The sequence below is a fragment of the Gekko japonicus genome, unplaced genomic scaffold (genome assembly GCF_001447785.1).
Source record: "Gekko japonicus isolate JY-2015 unplaced genomic scaffold, Gekko_japonicus_V1.1 scaffold52, whole genome shotgun sequence".
Classification (NCBI taxonomy): Eukaryota; Metazoa; Chordata; class Lepidosauria; order Squamata; family Gekkonidae; genus Gekko; species Gekko japonicus.
In genome coordinates this window covers 1,710,834-1,726,874 of record NW_015168653.1, presented here as the reverse complement: position 1 = coordinate 1,726,874, position 16,041 = coordinate 1,710,834, and the positions used below count along the sequence as shown (strand labels likewise).

General features: G+C 43.8%; 1 protein-coding gene across 4 annotated transcripts in view; it reads right to left on the bottom strand.

The window, feature by feature from the left end:
* The window catches only part of DOCK9 (dedicator of cytokinesis 9), a 172,875-nt gene that overhangs the window by 16,448 nt on the left and 140,386 nt on the right, over positions 1-16,041 (bottom strand). For all 4 annotated transcript variants that reach the window (XM_015415110.1, XM_015415112.1, XM_015415108.1 and 1 more), the window contains exons 41-45: positions 11,398-11,580; positions 9,785-9,898; positions 8,378-8,593; positions 7,365-7,422; positions 3,999-4,105 (exon numbers count right to left, since the gene is read on the bottom strand). In XM_015415110.1, the coding sequence (XP_015270596.1) occupies positions 3,999-4,105; positions 7,365-7,422; positions 8,378-8,593; positions 9,785-9,898; positions 11,398-11,580 (678 nt within the window). The remainder of the gene's footprint in view (positions 1-3,998; positions 4,106-7,364; positions 7,423-8,377; positions 8,594-9,784; positions 9,899-11,397; positions 11,581-16,041) is intronic.

Genomic DNA, 16,041 nt, shown 5'->3' with positions numbered 1-16,041 from the left:
CCATTTCGCTCTTACACATGGTGCCCTCCAGCCATCTGAATTAAAGTTTCCCTGCTGGAATCTTAAATCATGAGAGAGAAAAGAAACAGAATGTTCCCTCTAAGCTGTGGAGTCTTGTGAGCAAATATTCTACCTTGTGAGCTACTGGAATTGAAGTTGTGAGCAAACGATTTGGCTACTGCATAAATTAGTTTGCTCTGGAGCCATCCCTCCTGAGCGGAGACAAAAATGTGTGAGTCGGAGGCTAAAAAACTGTGAGCTAGCCCACACTAACTCAGCTTAGAGGGAACACTGGTGAGGATTACACAGAGGAGAATCAGTAGGCATGGATGAGGCTAACCACCACTCCTTCCCTTCTGTTAGTTCTTCCCTGTAAGTTCCCCTCCACATTCCCATTATCTTGGCAAACACGGGATTTGCAAACTCATGTTTGTCAAGATAATTCATGTTCAACCCTGATCAGAGAGGTAAATCAGGAAGAAGTTATCCTATTAGATGAAGGGCTACATCTATAAAACTTGCTGGTTAATAAGCAGCACTTCGATTTGGACTGGGAAGCAAAATGGCAAAAGAACTGGCGTCATATTTTCCTGAGTCCCATTTGAAGAGGCAAGCAGCCATGTGCTGCCTTCATCTGAACATGCACTGTATCTGAACACTGCTCAAGGAGAGACCTACTCAGAGCACATCACAGTTCTTCTGACCAAATACATCCATGTATAGCTCTGCCATCATGTTTACTGGGACGCTAGTTTGAGCAGAGATACTATCAACCATCTCTAACGTATGTTTGTCCACCGGAGAATGGAGGTTTGTCCAGAAGTCCAGTGGGGCAGAAGTACAGACTGGTAACAAAACTGCACTTTTTTTGTAGCAGCAACCCAAGCAGCTCCAGTAAAATTTTCTTCACTGGTAGCTGATTTTGTACAGGTACCTGACAGGTGATGGCACACCAACATTTTCCATTATGTTAAACATAAAGAGAAAGAATGGACTGTATCAGACACATTTCCCTTGCTTTCTAAAACATACAAAAAATCATGGTAATGGTACATATTCGTTTAAATTATTATGCTTCATTCAGCAACTTATTCAGTATTTTTTAAACATTGTTCGGTCTCTATTTTTAGGACATGCACATATCTTTAACAGGGTCCAGAGTTCATATGATTATCACGAAAAGATAAGGCCTTTAAGTGCATGGCAAAGCATGTGCAATAATTATCAACGTAGCAAAACTACACTTTCCCTAATCGCTGTAACGATAAAAAGGTTTAATGTGACTTGGAAACTGTATACAACAGTTTGGTGGTAACGAAAACTAAATTTTGGAATACTTTACACCAATTGCTGGACAGCAACTTAAAAAAGACTATAAGAAGCAGAATGTTTAAATAAGAACATGTAATGCTTTTGTATCTACAGGCTTGTCTAGATTTGGTGGTGATACCATATAAGCTTAAGGCAATGGGACTGCTTGCTTGCAAGCTAAAGAGTTACTTGGGTTTTTTAAAAAATATTTAACTTTCTTATGTGAAAGAATTGGGGGGGGGAGGTCACAAAAATCTTTTGAAAACTCTCAAAAACTCCATTTAATAAACCTCTAAATTACAGCAGAAAACAACACTTTCCCATCTCATTGTTGCAGGACAATTTTTCCTAAAAATGAGATCTCACATCAGAATAGCCATTGACTGGATTTCCACTTTCTAGGAGAATAACTTACTTGTGACTTATTTGTCCAAACCTATTCCTGACATAAGTGGTATCTCCACCACACTGCAGGTTAGACTCTCTGGAGTTATTATACATTATCTATAGACTATGGCTGCTATTTGTGGATAGCTAAATCTGTGGATCAAGGCCACGCAGAGGCTAAAGAGATTTTTCTGCACACTTCAGGGACTCCCCAGGTATGCAGGAGCTGCAACAGAGTAGGATGCCAGCTGCTGCTCCAAGCCTGGTGAAAGCTGACACTAGCAGCCGCTGTGGGCCTGGTGGTGGAGGACACTGGCATACACTGTAGGCCCAGCTGCAGGAGAGGTTGCCAGCAGCAGCTGCGGACCCAAGCACCACACACCAACAGCTGCTGCAGGCCTGGTATTAAGAGAACATAAGATAAGTCAATGTTGGAGCACAGCAATGGTCCATCCAGTCCAACACTCTGTCACACAGTGGCCAGAAATACCAGGTGCCATCAGGAGGTCCACCAGTGGGGCCAGGACACTAGAAGCCCTCCCACTGTTGCCCCCCCCAAGCACCAAGAATATAGAGCATCACTTGCCCCAGCCTGAGAGTTCTTATCTAGACCTTGTGGCTAATAGCCACTGATGGACCTCTGTTCTATAGAACTATCCAATTCTTGAAGCTGTCCATGCTTGTAGCCGCCACCACCTCCTGTGGCGGTGAATTCCATGTGTTAATCACTTTTTGAGTGAAGAAGTACTTCCTTTTATTTGTTCTAACCCAACTGCTCAGCAATTTCATTGAGTGCCCACGAGTTCTTGTATTGTGAGAAAGGGAGAAAAGTATGTCTTTCTCTTACCTGCTGTATCCCATGCATAATCTTGTAAACCTCAATCATGTCACCCTTCAGCCGTCATTTCTCCAAGCTAAAGAGCCCCAAGCGCTTTAACCTTTCTTCCTAGGGAAAGTGTTATCATTCTAGTTGCCCTTTTCTGCATTTTTTCCAATGCTATAATATCCTTTCTGAGGTGTGGTGACCAGAATTGCACACAGTATTCCAAATGTGGTTTTATTTTTATTTTATTTTATTAATTCAATTTATACCCCACTCTCCCCGCAAGCAGGCTCAGGGCACGTTACATTAGCTGGTATGTAGGTACCAATAATTCACATAAAATCAGTTGAACGGTTCAAATACAATTACAATACAGATTCAATAAATTCATAAAATCCTAAAGTGCTGATGGTAGTTCATACATTACTTGATGTGGCGTGCAAAGAATGCATACAATAGACAGTTTCCCCACTCAGTGCTCTCCCTAAATCACACAGTGGCAAAGTCCAAACATCAGGACCAGGATCTAAAGCTGCGCTTGTTGGTGGTAGTCGGACGGGCGGCTTGCAGGCCCTGCGGAACTGTAAAAGATCCCGCAGGGCCCTGATCTCCTCCGGGAGCTCATTCCACCAATATGGAGCCGCCACTGAAAAGACCCTGGCCCTGGTAGTAGCAAGCCTGGCATCCTTGGGGCCTGGGAGGGTCAGTTGATTTTGAGATCCCGACCGCAGTGCTCTCTGGGGTATACACGGGGAAAGGCGGTCCCTTAGGTATGTCAGAGGTTGCACCATTGATTTATACAGAGGCATTATGATACTGGCTGATTTGTTTTCAATTCCCTTCCTAATAATCCCAAGCATAGCGTTGGCCTTTTTAATTGACATTTTCAGTGAGTTATCTACTACATCTCCAAGATCTCTCTCTTGGTCAGTCTCCGCCAGTTCGGACCCCATCAACGTGTATTTATAGTTAGGATTTTTGGCCCCAATGTGCATCACTTTGCACTTGGTCACATTGAACCCCATTTGCCAGGTTGACGCCCACTCACCCATCCTCGACAGATCCCTTTGGAGTGCCTCACAATCCTCCCTGGTTTTCACCACCCTGAACAACTTTGTGTCCTCCACAAATTGACAGATGAGGACGCTGGCAGCTGCTCCAGATGCCAGCTGCCGGGCTCGATGTTGAGTGGTAAGGACTATAATCTCACTGGCTCAGCAGTGGGGGAGGGAAGGGAGATATAGGATTCCCCCTTGAGTCTTGTGGGGTCCCCACCTGTACTATATATTAATATATTGTTTATTTTATTGTTAGCAATTTGTGTTTGGTGTATTTATGTGTTCTGGGCTACTGTGAGAGCCCGTGAGGTTGGACAGTAGGGCGTAAGGTTTAAAGATAGGTTTGAAAACAAGTTAGTAACACAATTGTCCAAATATTATGCTTTATATATGCACAGGTTTGAACTGAGGGTACATACTTCATTAAAGTGAACATCCTGCATCCCCACATCTTCCATCATTGAAGCCTCTTCATCTATATTTGGAGTGATTACTCTGAAGCTTGAGCAGCCTTGCTTAAACATTCCTATGCATTCAGGAAAGAAATGCATATATCAGCTTTGGTAACTTGATCAGCAAAAGGGGAGAGGGAATGATAAACACAGCACAGGCATAATAAAAATAAAGATATAGTTCCTGATAATTAGGTTTATTACAAGTGACCTTTATATAGTTACGTCATGAGGTTATTTCCTTGGGTGAGGGCAGCACAGGGATTAAATATTTTAATATGCTTTTTCATAACCAAGCAATACAATTGAACGGTACACCAGAAAACATTTCATAACAAGGGATGTGTAGAATGGATCAATGGTAAGAGGAACAGAAATGATACAAGACCAGGATCTTCTAGCCAAAATATGACTAGTCAGTAATTAAGGTCCAGGGCATCAGAACATCAGGTCCGTTCTACTGAATACTCTAAGAGACCCATGACTTGGCATCCTGTAACAACAGTGGCTATTTTCAAGCATGAATAAGACCTCTGGATAATGGGAAGACCTCTCAAGTGTGACTACATATTCAGAACAGCTTTACAGGCTAGTATTGGACTACTTTAAAGTAACTAAGGCCCCGGTCACACGGGGAGGAAACTGCGGGGGAGAAGCGTGGCTGTTTGCCCTGGGGCAAACTACTGCGCAGTTACACGATCAGACCTCCTGTGGAGGTCCTGTGGAGGTACCGTGGAGGTTCCATGGCAAGGGAGAGGTGCCGATCACAGGACAAGCCGGCGTGCAACGAAGAAGCGCGCGCCACGGCAAACTGTTTTTTGTGTGTACATGACAAATGCGCATGCTCCGTTGGGTGCGCGTGCGCATCCACAGAGACTTGGACAAAAAAACAAACACCTTATTTGCAAGGGGACATGGGCAGGCACCGGATGCCACCGGAAACGCGATCAGATGCCCGCCCTTGCCCCACAGTTTCCGGAAACTAGTACCTCTGAGGTACTAGTTTTTTGCCACGCAGTTTCGGCTGGAAGCCTCGGTTGAGCCACGGGAGTGCTACGCTTCCCAGATGTGCTGGTGAGATTGCGCCTGGAAACTCCGCCTGTTTTCCGTCTCACTTGTGTGGCTTCTGTTCCGTGTGACCGCAGCCCCAGTGCTGCAAGAAGAGTTGCTTTTTATACCCTGCCCTTCACTACCCAAAGGAATCTCTGAGCAGCTTACAATCACCTTCCCTTCCTCTCCCCACAACAGACACCCTGTGAAGTAGGTGGGGCTGAGTGAACTTTGGGAGAACTGTGACTGACCCAAGGCTACCCAATTGGCTTCATGTGGCGGAGTGGGGAATCAAACCTGGTTCTCCAGATTAGAGTCCACTGCTCTTAACTGCTGCACCACACTGGCTAATTGCTAATTGCCTTCAGAACACAAATAATTTATTCCAGTGAGTTCAGACAGTGTCTTAAACAATCCATTTCCCCTATATTGTCCTCTTGTGTACTCTCAGAGCTGATTTGGTAAAAAAAAAATTTTTTTTAAGCAGAACTGTAGCATCAGCTCATATACTGTAGAATGGCAAAGCATTACTGATATGTTCAGTAGGAAGAACAGTCAAGTTAGTAATACCAGTAAGTGCCCTAGCATTTGCATTCCTAACGGCAGTGTGGGACACTGAGAAAGAAAGGGAAGAGGAATTACAACGAAGTAAAACATACAGACAACACACTGGAGTAAAACAGGCCACAGCCTTATTGATTACAGCAGTCGGAGCATTTGGTGCAGCATAGGGCAGGATCCAAGCACTGGGCAATCCGCCTGTCGGCCAATGAACCCCAACCCAGCCCGCATGCTGGGGGAACCAGGAGTGGCAAGCAGGTGGTCCCACAAAGGCTTAAGCTTCTGTGCGGAACCCTTGTTTGGTGTAGTGGTTAAGTGCGCGGACTCTAATCTGGGGGAACTGGGTTTGATTCCCCACTCCTCCATTTGCATCTGGCTGGATGACCTTGGGCAAGCCATAGTTCTGATAAGAGCTGTCCTTGAAAAAGAGCAGTTTCTGTCAGAGCTCTCTCAGCCCCACCTACCTCACAGGGTGTCTGTTGTGGGGAGGGGAAGGGAAAGGAGTTTGTAAACCACTCTGAGACACCATTGGGTAGTGAAGGGCAGGGTATAAATCCAATCTCTTCTTCTCTCTCTCTTCTTGTCACCTGGGAGGGGAGCCAGGCAACTGCCCCCAAGCTGGGCATGCCACTAGATGGTTCAACCACCACCCGGGGAGACAGGCACGCAGAAACAGCCTCCCCTCAAATGGATCCAACCCGACGCCTAAAACTGCCATAAAACTGTGACAATGAAAATTTTAAATGAAATTGAACACGCGACAACCAAAAACATAAAGGGAGGGAGGGACTGTCCAAAGAGACTGAGCAGATCAGCCAACGGCTGCTGAGCTTTAAATAGGGAAGGTGCAGGGCCAGGTTGAAGCTAACACTCACCCAGGCCCACCCCCTGCCCAAATCAAGAGGAGGAGCCAGCACACGGCCAGCAATTGGCTGGCTACTCCAACGACTGCCCAGCCACCCAGCCAGGGGCCCTGGAAACAAAGGAGACAACAAGCACTCTGATACTTGCTCTGGACCTGGGGTGATAAGCAATGCTCCCTCTAAGCTGTGGAGTCTTATGAGCAAAAATTCTACTTTGTGAGCTACTGGCATTAAAGTTGTGAGCAATGTGGCTACTGCATAAATTAGTTCATCTGCAACCATACTTTGTGAGCTAAGATAAAAATGTTTGAACCGGAGGCTAAAAAACTGTGAGCTAGCTCACACTAACCCAGCTTAGAGAGAACACTGGTGATAAGCATGATGCTTGCTGCTATCTCCCTCCCCAGGAGACAAGAGTGTGAGAGAGCATTTACATCTGCCTGGGTGGAGGACAAGTGGGACATAATACCAGGAAATCGTCAATGAATAAGTCTGATTACCATCGAGAGGGAGGGAATATGAGTTCATGCATTGTTGTTTTGTACAAAGTGCTATGGTGAACAAGGCTACCAAGGGTTCATTAAAAAAAACACAACAGAAAATAAGATTCTAAAGAGGAAATGATTATCTGGAGCTTGACATGATGTGAGAGAGGCAAAGGCAGGCAATGAGTATATCTGCCTTTTTCTGTCAAGTGTGTTCTGAGCAAACAACAGATCATTTTATTAGTTAGTAGCAGGCAAGGAGCATGTGAATGGAGAAGCAGAGAAGAGCAGAACATGATTAAAGTATCAACTTGAAAACAAAAAGTTCCACTATCAACAATTATTAGAAATAATAATAGCTGTGTGATGCTTACCTTTTCGCAGAAGATACTCTGCTACCAGAGCTGTCACATGGACATAGCACATTGCTGCCTAAAATATGAGCAAAACCAGCATTATTGCAGACCTTTTGCAATGACATCAAATGAGGCAGCTATCGATAGCAAAATTAAGTTGCTAGGGCAGCAAAGCTAGATTCAAATCTAGCAACACCTTAGAGACTTTTGGGTGTATGAGATTTTGGGTATATGAGATTTCAAGAGTCAAAGCTCCCTTCATCAGACAGAGCAGCACAGACATTCTAATTCCTTTTCAGCATGTTCTTTGATACCTTCAGTTTGTGTGCTGTGATTATATAGAGCTTCAAATATCATCTTCAATTTTAAAAACAAAAATTGCAAGAATATAAAAACACACCGCGTTCTCTGCATTTTAGTGGAATTAAAAAAGCAGTAACATAGCCGATGCAGCATTTGAACAGATGAAAATCAGGCTTCCTGTTTCTCATCTCCTTAACCACAGTTTGGGAGTGGGAGAATGTACCTCAGACCTGCACTCTCCTTTCTTCCCATCACATGCGGATCCCCTCACCCTGCCCTGGCGTGGCTACGACTTGCACAACAGTGATTGACAAACGGATCTCCAACAGGGATTCCAAAGTCACGGAATGGAAGCTATCCTTATTAGTGCTGAACCTGATCTGGATGCAATGCCTGGTTACAGAGAACCAGGAAAGGAAGGGGAACCTGCATAATAAAACAGTGAAGGAGGAAGTGTGCAACCAACACTGTACCTTCTTAAAACAAAATTAATTGATTTGCTAGCAAAACTGGTATTAGGCCTGGCATATCAGAATGGTCACATGCTTTTCAATGCCACAGACATGGTAAAGATTGATCACTGGCACATTTTTAATTCTAGAGTTTTCAGACTCAAAATGTTTTTTTTAAAAAAATGTATATTTTCAAATGGTTCCTGTAACAATAGTACACAACCACCCCGAAAGTTATTTAAAAAACAACAACTAGGAGTGCTTCGTTTTGCTCACCTCTGAAAGATCTCCATTTTTTACATGAATCCTGGCCATGCTATCCAACCAGGTCTTCCGGAGTTCAGGTGTACTAGCATAGGACTTTGCCAAGCTGTACTGAAGATCTACAAGCATTTCTGGGTCATTCTCATGCTCCTTCATTTGCGCAGTAGCCATCAGGACTGTACGGATGCGCTTTGTCAAATCCTTTACATCGCAAGGGAATGTGGTGTGCTATGGAATGAAAGATCAGCAATACATGCAATGAACATAACAAGAAGCACAGTGTAGAGAGAAGCTAAACTGTGCACGTGCAATCTTTCCCCACCAGCTTAAAGGCCATGTTACCAGAAATTCCTTTCCAGCGAACACGAATAATCAAGCAACATCTCAGAGCTGAGTGGTGCATACTACTCTAAATTAATGAGGAACATGTCCACTGGAAGTTTGTTACATCCATTACTGTTTTACTTTGACAAAAAAACAATATAATACTTGTAAAGGTAAAGGTTCCCTTGCTCGAAAGCCAGTCGAATCTGACTCTAGGGTTGCGGTGCTTATCTCCGTTTCAAAGCCAAAGAGCCAGCGCTGTACGAAGACGTTTCCGTGGTCATGTGGCCGGCATGACTAAACACCAAGGCACACGGAACGCTGTTACCTTCCCACCGAAGTGGTCGTCTTAACCACTTGAGCTACTTGTAGGAGAGGACTATTTTCATGTTAACTGTGTTTAACTTACAAAATTAATTCTTAAATGTCTCAAGCCATGGATTGTAGTGATAAACGTGTGCATGGATGCTTTCCTTTTCTTCTCAGGCATTGTCAGTTTTTCATCAAGATGCCTTTTCGTTAAAAAAGTATTTTTGTATCAGAGACACTTTTGTGTATTTTGTTCTCTAATCATGTGACACTATGAGTTGGATACACACAAGACTTTGCAAGGAGGTCTCTGTGATTTCCACTCTTGAGCTATAGAAGGTCCCCATTAGGGATGAGCATACATCTAGGGATCTGCACACAACTTGGAGGGCTGGTAGAGGGGCATCCCAAGGAGGTCCTCTGCAAGTCTGATGTCTGTAGCTTGCAGGGGTCCATTTGACACACTCCTGACCTGTGGCTATGAGTTCCCCAGACAGCACTTTCCTGCAGGCACCTGCTTTGGAGGGCTGTAATTCAGCCCCCCAAATCCAATCTTCACCAAACTTGGAGAGCAAGTAGAGGAGAGTCAGCTGAAGACTTACTGCCCTTTTGGTGTCTCTAGCCCATGGGGGTGTGTGTGTCTACTACGTCACAAACTGGGAAGCTTTGTGAAACCCCACAAACCGAGATGAACCTCCATTTTCCTGGTTCATGCCCATCCCTAATTCCCATAGCAGCCAAAGGGTTTCCCAACTATTAAGATCATAACAGTATACAGCTACAAACCTTAATAAGCCTGTCACCATTAGCGCAGTTATTAATGATGGAAAGAGACTGCTGAAATCTGGTTCCTCCTATTCCAACAACATCTGCAATCAACTGACTCACAGATATTATAACCTTGTGAAGAAGCAGAAATATATTTTATGGTATTTGGTTATTGTAACCATTCACTTTGAAAATACTAAATCAGAGCGAAAAAACTTAGTCTTTATTGGGAAAAAAGTATATGGTATCAGAAAACCACTAACTCTCTTGGGGGTTTCCTGCAGACAACCGTCCATGTAATCATCACAATTTGGGGAGTGTGAGTACATTAGAAGGTCTGGGAACACAGTAAGAGCTTAATGACAAACAGAGTTTGGGTGGGAAGCCACCCTGGAACACTACTGTAACTGAGGGGATGAAAACTTCCCTAAATTAATTGTATTTTATTATTCTATGGTAAGCCAACTTGGGGATCCTTTTGGATCAAAAGAAATGGTAGACATAAAATAAAGAACCCTTCTTTTCCTTTTCTATTAATATGTTTATTTATATTTAATAGTTTAAAATTTGAATACAATAAATACTAAAATAATTAAAATTTGTATTATTAGCTGTTGTAGATTTTCCGGGTTGTCTGGCTGTGGTCTTGGCATTGTAGGACCTGACGTTTCACCAGTAGCTGTGACTGGCATCCTCAGAGGTATAACACAGAAAGTGTTATACCTCTGAGGATGCCAGTCACAGCTACTGGCAAAATGTCAGGTCCTACAATGCCAAGACCACAGCCAGACAACCCATAAAATCTACAACAGCTAATGGACTCCGGCCATGAAAACCTTCAACAACAAAATTTGTATTAAATTCTAAAGTAGTAGAAAACTGCTGAGAACTGAAAATATATTGTAACATTGCTTCTCTATGTACAGTACACAATAATTTGTTCCCCAACTTTTGCAACCACCTTTGTACAATCTGAAAGGAAACAAATGATGGCAGGGCTGGGGGTAGGCTGGTTCCCCAAATTAGATCCAAAGGGGGAAAAGTGAAGCACAAATGAAAGCCTTGCACACTTCTGCCTTTCTTAATATCAATTACCACAAACTAGGAGGGATTCCTCACCTCGGCGATATTGGGAACAGGATCTGATAACATACACACATGCTCTTGTGGGAAAGACCAAAACAGTGGCTACACATACAAAATAAGGTAGACAGAATTGTTTCACTGTAGTTTCAGTAACAGTTAAATTTATCAGTGTGACATTTGAACCTGTTTTGTAGATTTAATACAAAGTATCCCAAGCAACAGTAAAGTGTTCCAAGACTTCTGTAAAGGAGGTATGCATGTATATGTGTGTGTGTATACACACACACACACACACACACATATACACACACACACACACACACATATATATATAAACACACACACACACACACACACACACACAATTGTACTGCAATGGTGTCCATTCTGCAAAACTGCTGGATGTATGTTTGGACCCCCAAACACGAATATGTGCATGTAGTGATTTGTTTCTACTTTAGAGTGTCCTTGCTGAACTGGTATGGTCTATCCTATGATACTAAAAACTGTCAGTACTTTAACATATAAAAAAAAAATGTACTAACTTGAAGGTGCGTCCTGACAAATGATCTTTTTCCTGTGTAGTCAAAATTATTCCTCATCAAGAAATAAAGGAGTTGTGAAGCTTCCATCCGAATTGAACTTAGCTTGGAGTTACAACACTTCAAAATTTCATAGCACAACGCTGAACACATATCTGCTCTCCCTTCATAAAAGGTAGACGGAAACTGCAGAAAACACAAAACATTTCCTTTGGCTAACCTTCTTTAAAAGGATAGTAGGATGAAAATCAGAACATTCTAATGTTAACAAAATATCTTAATAATCAAACAGACTCAATCATGGACAGGAAAATCATTTTAAATGAAATTGGCTTTTAATCTTGCAAAATATTAGGAAGGAATCTGAAAATAGGCAATTAGTTGGACATTTAAGTGTTCAAAAACAATTTTATCAAATGAAACAAAAAACATGCAAAGTTACTTGGGTCCCTCAAAACTAAGCCACAAATCTGAACTCTGTCAAACAAGCCACAGTTTAGAGGAGACGGCTAGGTAGGGGGTGTGGATTCTGTACTGTACCTCCAGCCCACACACACAGAGGCAACCAATGCTATTCAATTCGACAATGTTCAACCATTTGACGGAATACCTTGAATTCTGATAAAGCTGTGGGGAACTACTTCTGCCCCTGCTGAATGTAGGCTAATGCAGTTGAGGAATCTGTGCACATAATGACCAGCTCTGTAGCAGGAACCATTCGGCAATGAGTTATGAAAGCCTGCTTCAGTGTATCGCATTTCTCAGAATGAAGGTCAGTACACCAAGTGCTTGACCAAACTCAATCATTCATTTATCCCGGATTCAGCATCTGTGTTCAGGGTTAAAGTTACTCAGGTACAGGAGAAACTTCTGGACATTAACGGTTAGCTACGTGATTCCTGAAAATGAGATTAGCTTCAGAACCATCCTCTAATTTACAAAAGGTTCATGGAAAAGCTCTGTTATATGTAACTCAGCAAACTCTTTATATTCTAAGATACCCACAAGAACACACAAAGTTACTTTATGTTGAATCAGAGCTCAAGTCTATAAAGGCCTATACTGTTTGCTGACAGGAAGCAGCTCTCTGGGGACCTAAAAACCCTGATGGGAACAGACCAGTTTTTCACCTAGTCCAGCATCCTGTTTTACCCAGTGGTCAACCAGTTGCCCTGCAGAGCTCATTAACAGAACAGGGAGGCCAAGGCCTTTCCCAGATGCTGCCTCTTAGCATGGCTATTCAGAGATCTGCTGTCTCAGTATAGTGAGGTTCCCTTTATCTACTCTAGCTAGTAACCACTGATCGACTTATCCTTCATCGATCTGTCTAACCACCTTTTAAAGCCATCTATACTCATGGACATCACTATGCCCACCGGTAGTGAATTCCACAATGCAATTACTCTCTGGATCAGGGGTGTCAAACATAAGGCCCAGGGGCCGGATCCAGCCTGTCCATGGCTCTTATACGGCCTGCGAGCAACTGATGCAAGGGAGGAAGTGCTGGGGAGGGGGGGGGGAGTGGGCAGGGGGAGTGGGCAGAGCCACTCCATTGTGGCTTCAGCACAGCAGAACAACCTCGTCTGCGGCAGTCAAGCATCATGGGAGCATCTGCCCAGCACTGCACTGCTGGCTCTCCAGCCCGCCTATGTGGGTTTTCCTCTGCACCCCCCCTCCCTGCCCATGGGGCCTTGCAGTGACGATACACCAACTCGGAGCTTACCAGCTGCTGTCCTTTATACAGTTTCTATCTCTGGTACCTGCCATCACATTTTATGGCACACATGTCCCGGCCCAACAAAGAGACGTTTATGTCACATCCAGCCCTCGTAACAAATGAGTTTGACTACCTCTGCTCTAGATAGTCCAGGCTAGCCTGATCTTGTCAGATCTCAGAAGCAATGCAAAGTACTCAGATGGAAGGTCATCAAAGCCCAGGGTTACTATGCACAGGTAGGGAATTGTAAACCACCTCTGAATGTCTCGTGCCTTGAAAATCCTGCAGGGTCACAGTAACTTGCCTGACATTGAAAGGTGGCAGGGGGTTGTACATTCTGTATGTCCTGCACCTACTGCCCATCAGCCTCATCAGCTGCCCCCAAGTTCTGATATTATGGGGAAGGGAGAATCAGCACTCTTTATCCGCTTTCTCCACCTCATGCATAGTTTAATAAACTTCTGATCATGTCTGCTATTAGCAGTCTTTTCTCTACACCAAAAAGTCCCAAACGTTCCTCATAGGAATGGTAATCCAACCTCTTAATCACCTTGGTTGCCCTCTTTGGTACCAGCTCTGCAGCCAGTATCAATTTTGAGATAGGGTGTGTGAGAGGCTGCAGCAGCAGCAGCAGCACAGATCTATACTAGGACATTACAGTATTGGCCATTTTATTTTCAGTCCCTAATAATCGCCAGCATGGAGTTAGCCTTTTCCGCCACTATCACACACTAAGTTGCCATTTTCACCAAGTTTTCCCCTACAAACCCAAGATCTCTTTTAATACTGGTCTGAGGCAGTCCAAACACCATAAGAATATTTTAAAGCTCTTTTGTTCCCATATGAATCACCATACACTTACCATACACATGGCAAACTTCATTTGCCATGTTGCTGCCCACTTAACCAATTTAGAGAGATCCTCCTGGAGTTCTTTACAATCTGCCTTAGTTTTCACTATCCTGTAATAACTTGTTGGTATCTGCAAATTTGACTGCTACACTGCTTACCGTCAATTCCAAATCATTTTTGAACACATTAAACAGCACCTGCCCCAATATCTATCCTTCCAGACTTCCCTGTTCGCTTCTCTGCATTGTGAGAAACATCCATTTATTCCTACTCTCTGTTTCCTGTCATTTAATAAGTGTTTAATTCATGAGAGGGCCCATCCCTTTATCCCATGACTGTTAAGCTTACTCAGGAGTCTTTAATGAGGTGCCTTGTTCAAAAGGCTTTTGCACGTCCAAATGTATAATGTCTACTGGATCACCCTTATCCACACGGTTGTCAACCTGCTCAAAGAACTCCAAAAGATTGGCAATGAGGGACCTCCCTTTGCAGAAACCATGCTGATTGGCCCTGAGAGGGCTTTGTTCTTCAATGTACTTAACAATTCTATCTTTAACAGAACAGATGTCAGCAGGGCTTTTTTTGTAGAAAAAGCCCAGCATGAACTCATTAGCATAATAGGCCACACCCAACAGCTGAAACTCATTAGCATATTAGGCCATACCCTGACACCACAGCTAATTAGCATATTAGGCCGCAGCCCCGTGTTGCCAGAAGTGTGGTCATTCAGCCACACACTTCTTATTCTGTTTACCTTGTTTGTTGTCAAAACCCAGGGCTTTTTTTGTAGCAGGGACTCCTTTGCACACCTACTGTAGCCAATCCTAATGAGTTTCTGCTGTTGGGTGTGGCCTATTATGCTCATAAGTTCCTGCTGGGTGTGGCCAACTCAGGAGCCAGCCGGAACTCCGTTCCTGTGCGTTCCTGCCCCCAAATAGCCCTGGATGTCAGGCTAACTTGCCCATAATTCTCTAGATCCTCTTTGAACCCCTTTTTTAGAAATTGGCCTGACATTTACTATCGTCCAGTTATAGAATCATAGAATCACAAAGTTGGAAGGGGCCATACAGGCCAACCAGTCCAACCCCCTGCTCAATGCAGGATCAGCCTAAAGTATCCCTGACAAGTGTGTGTCCAGCTGCTGCTTAAAGACTGCCAGCGAGGGGGAGCTCACCACCTCTCTAGGTAGCTGATCCCACTATTGAACAACTCTTACTATAAAAAGGTTTTTCCTAATATCCAGCTGGTGCCTTCCCACCCTTAATTTAGACCCATTATTGCAAGTCCTATCCTCTGCTGCCAACAGGAACAGCTCTCTGCCCTCCTCTGACAGCCCTTCAAATTCTTAAAGAGAGCAATCATGTCCCCCCCTCGACCTCTGGTGTCCAGCATGGAAGCACATTATAATGACTATTTACATATGCTGGTTAGTAGATAATGATTTCACATCTCAGTTCCTTAAGAAACTCAGACACATGTTATTTGGACCAGGAGACTGATTAGTTTTCAATTTGCCTGGTAGTCCTATAACTTCATCTCTCATCAATTCATTTTGACTCAGTTCGTCAGACATTCTTCCTACGAACAGCAGCTCTGGTATGTGTATGTGCCCCACACTTCCCAAGGTGAAAAGAGATGTAAAGAATTAACTAAGATTTTCTGCTAGCTCTCTGTGGTTTTAATGGGGAGTACAGTACACCCCCATTTCAGAGTGACCGTTAGGGCCCAGGGAGTTCATTTCATTAATGTTTTGTAGCTTGACTCTATGCCAGGGTCCCCAGCCTTTTTGGAGCCTATGAGCGTCTTTGGAATTCTGACACAATGTGGTGGGTGTAGCCACAAAATGGCTGCTGTAGGAAGTGAAGCCAGCCACAAAATGGCTGCTGCAGCTTCCCTTCAGTCGCACACTGAAGATCCTTGTGCTGTGGTAGCAGCTGCTGCTGAAGCAATGTTTTCAAAAAACCTGCACAACCAATCAGATCTCCAGTGGCCAATAAAAAACCTTGCTGGGCAAAAGCCCCACCTGGTCCTGCTCACTTTCTCAAAATACTTGACGGGCACTAGGAAAGATGTTGGTA